The 4,150-nt window shown below is 36.9% G+C and overlaps 1 protein-coding gene across 1 annotated transcript; it reads right to left on the reverse strand.

The window, feature by feature from the left end:
* Window positions 1-225: 225 nt before the first annotated feature.
* On the reverse strand, window positions 226-2,962 carry LOC121776416 (salviol synthase-like). Its single transcript, XM_042173592.1, has 2 exons — window positions 1,998-2,962; window positions 226-898 (listed from the first exon to the last, which is right to left on the reverse strand). The coding sequence occupies exons 1-2, from the start codon at window positions 2,922-2,924 to the stop codon at window positions 281-283; spliced, it is 1,545 nt and encodes a 514-aa protein (XP_042029526.1). The 5' UTR covers window positions 2,925-2,962; the 3' UTR covers window positions 226-280.
* Between the last annotated feature and the right edge of the window lie 1,188 nt (window positions 2,963-4,150).

The following is a 4,150-nucleotide window of genomic DNA, read 5'->3' on the forward strand; positions in this document are numbered from 1 at the left end:
TTCAATTGTGCTCGGCAAATACCGAGCGCAAATGAAGGTGCTCGGCAATATCAGAAACGGGTTTGTTAATTGCGATCAATTTCGATAAGGTCAACGTGTTCGGCCTGACAATCTATCAACAATGGCAAGCACCATTTATGTGCTCGGTATTCCCCAATTTTCCGAGCACTTTGGTGCTCGGTAAACACTGTTTATTTTGTAGTGTTAAACCAGTAGGGTTTGCTTAATACACAATAATAAATTATTATAAACCATATGATCAAACAATAAATATTGTTAACTACTGCAACAAAGGCCTCTTAACAACAGGAATTAAAGTAAGATCACATTTCCTCTTCCCCGACAAACCAGATGACTCCTTCATATCCAAATCTTCTGGTTTAATCCCATGAGGCAGAATCCAATCAAAATGGTAGAGAAGCATCGCCATTTGAATCTCTATATTCGCAATCCCAAACCCTATTGCAGGGCAAATCCTCCTTCCACCTCCAAAAGGAATGTATTGGAACGTATTATTCGCCTTGAAATCGATTTGTTTTTCAAGAAACCTCTCCGGTTTAAAGCTCTCTGGATCCTCCCATTGGTTGGGGTCTCTTCCGATTGCCCAAGCATTAACTAGTACCCATGTTTTAGCCGGAATTTGGTATCTGTCGATCACGCAGTGCTCTCTGCTTTCTCGGGGAAGCAAGAGAGGGACGGGTGGGTGCAACCGGAGAGTCTCTTTGATGACTAGTTTGAGGTATTTTAGCTCATGAAAGTGGCTTTCGTCTACTTGGTTTTTGCCATCGAAGACGCTTCTCACCTCGTCTTGCGCTTTCTTGAGAACCCTAGGGTTCTTGAGCATCTCTGCCATTGCCCAGTCTGTAGCTGTGGTTGATGACTCAACTCCAGCGCCATCCTGTTAATTTATATAAAAAAATGGGTTTATTGAAAATTAGGATTTACTGCACATTAAAGTTTATTTCATTTTTAAAGTACAACCAAATTGCTCGAAAGATCATAAAGATTAATGCATTCGCAACTCAAAAAAATTTAGCCAAAAAAACTACTCCATCAAATTTGAATTTGTGACTAAAATTTATGATAGTGTCACACTAGCAGCCGAGAATTTATACGTGGATGTTTCTGATGACGAGCTAAACAATGTGGTCTATCCATTAATAAAAAACATTGTTTGCTAGAAAAAAGTCAACCATATTTTAAAATTTACGAGGTTGATCATAATTCGACCAAACTTCGTAGTTTTTTTTGTGTAACATGGCCTTTAAAAAAAGTGAAAGCTAGGTCATAAAGCTAAATCTCATGTCATAAATAAACCTATTCACACACTATAATACCATGTTCTCATTCACAATCTAAGCTACATAAAATTTCGTTTATTGCATAGGTACGATTCTGTTAAGGATAGTCCTCCTTAACGTTGGAATTCCACATAATCAAGAAACCGAAGCCGTGGTCGTCGAGCACCCACGTGGTTTGGGTCGGCGAAGACGTCCGACAGAGGGGGTGCTGGGCGCGAGAGAGGTTCTCGTCGGCAGCGATAGATAATTAGAGTTTGGTGATTCAAGCCAAGTTAGGCGAAATACTGATTTCATTAATTGGTTGAATGAATATTATGGAAGACTCCACACATATTATAAATATGTGTGGATACAAAAAAGATATGCTAAATCCCTATAATATCTAAACAAAATAATAATAGTAGGTGGCGTTCGGTTGTCCATGACTAATATCATGAGACTATCCATCTAGGATTAAGTTGTGGGATTATTTTAGTTGGAGGGGGGAGGCTATGACTAATTATCATGAGACTAACCGTCTAGGATTAAGTTGAAGGCTTCAATCTTATGAACCAAACATGATACATATTTAATCATGAGATTTAATCTTGGCAACCGAACACCCCCATAGAAGACTAATATATGCAAATCCTTAATATATCTAAACTAAATAAATGAAGGTTCTTATCATATTCTTAAATGATGGAAACAGCATACCATTAAAACAGACTTGATATTGTCAGTTGTCAACGGAATTTGGAGCGATCCATCGCCTTGTAACCTAAGAAGAACATCAAGCAGATTACCATCACCATCACCATCACCATCACCTTCATCATTTCCCCTGGCATTTCTCCTCTCTTCAATAATGCTCTCCAATATCTTATCCAATAGCTCATGATGCCTCTCAATCTTCCTCCTCATCCCGCTGAAAACCCTCAGCAATCTCCACGACGGATAAACATCAACAACATTGAAGCAAGTCACAAACTCCTGAGCCTCTTTGATGATCGAATTCAATTCAAAAACTTCCCCATCGCTCTTCTTCCCAAACGCAGCCTTAACCATGATGTTCAAATTCGCGGCGGCGACCTTTTCCGTCAAATTGATTGCTTCTCCGGCGCGCATAGCCACCGATTTGCAGAGATTCGACACTTCCTCCTTTCGGATCGGCCGGAACGACCCCACGCGCTTGGCGGTGAAGAGCTGCAGCGAGCAGATCTTGCGCAGCTGTCGCCAGTAGTCGTCGTATGGGGCGAAGGCGATGTCGGTGTTTCCGTAGCAGTTGATCTCCGGGGCGAGGAGGGACGGCCGGGAGGAGAAGACGGCGTCGTTTGCTTTTAGGAAGTGTTCGGCGGTTTCGGGTGTGGAGACTACTAGGGCGGAGATTTCGCCGAGTTTTAGGTGCATTAAGGGTCCGTGTTTGGTGGCTAGGTTAGCTAGGACGTGGTGGGGCGGGGCCGAGCCGGAGAGGAGATGCAAGTTGCCTATAAAAGGCAACTTGCGGGGGCCCGGCGGAAGATTCTTATTAGAATATTTAGTTGTTTTGAAAAGCGCGAATATGAATATGAATATGAATATGAATATGAATACGAACACGAAAGTGGAAGTAAGGAACAGAATAAAGGAGAAGTCGAAATCCATGAGGTAGGGCGGACTACAAACTTAAGAAGAGATTTATATTTTTTGAAATTGGAATTGATGAGATAGTGTAATTTGATTATTTGTGAATGATGTATTTATAGGGGATGGAACATATGTACGTTCTATAGTCTTTTGTGTGTCATTAATAACTTTACTATTTTAATATATTAATTAATTATAATATTTTTTTGTTATTGCATAGTAATCAATCATGGTTAATTTTATAATAAGAAATCACAATTTAAAAATCATATTCCATAGTTTTGAATTTTTTTGAATTTCGGTTGATTATTAAAAAAATATGCATATGATGTTTTCAAATTTTAATTTTTGTTATAAATGTCAATCTTAATATAAATGTTCGAGTTTTGGGCTAGCCTAGTGGGCTAATCAGACTACTAGCAATAAAATTGCATAGATCAATTCAAAACATAATAATAAAAACTAGTTTTAATTACACAATGTAAAATATGTTTTCAATTATGGTAATTTTATTATATATACTTAAACTCAAAAACAATTAAATATGAAATGGTAATTTAAGATTTGCTTAAATAAATAAAACATAAACATATTTCAAGAAAGTTGAAAGTATGTTTCAGAATTTAAATTAACTACTCATAATTCATATATCTATTTTCATATTTATAGAATCTAACACACACACACATATATATATATTAAATATAAAGTAGTAAGTTAACTTTTGTAATACTTATTTATATTATAAAAACAGAAGAATAGACAATATTTACATATGAGTCCAATCTACTGGCAAGCCTATGGGATCCTCAGTAAGCCCTATTCAGGTGGCAAGTTAATCAAGTTGTAATTTTATCAGTTTAGAATTATTAGTTTTAATCATCAATATTTAGTTAGCTATACAAGTTAACTCATAAATTATTAGTTTTAATCATCAATATTTAGTTAGCTATACAAGTTAACTCATAAATTTTGTACTGCACTGATATCATTATCTATAAACTACGTGTCTTCATGACTACATCTATTAGCTATTGATTAGGGATAAACATAAATTTGGCATTTAAAATTGATGTCTGATTATGGCGCAGTTCCAAAATTTGGCATTGGAAAGTTGCCTATACTCGACTAGAAACCATTTCAATTAGGTTAGATAAAAAATTTGGCGTTTATGTTTGTTTAATTTCATATGGTCATAACGTGCACACCTTTGATAAGCACGTGCAATTGGGTCAGCCGAGCAA

Source organism: Salvia splendens, chromosome 18, assembly GCF_004379255.2.
Source record: "Salvia splendens isolate huo1 chromosome 18, SspV2, whole genome shotgun sequence".
In the NCBI taxonomy this organism is placed as follows: Eukaryota; Viridiplantae; Streptophyta; class Magnoliopsida; order Lamiales; family Lamiaceae; genus Salvia; species Salvia splendens.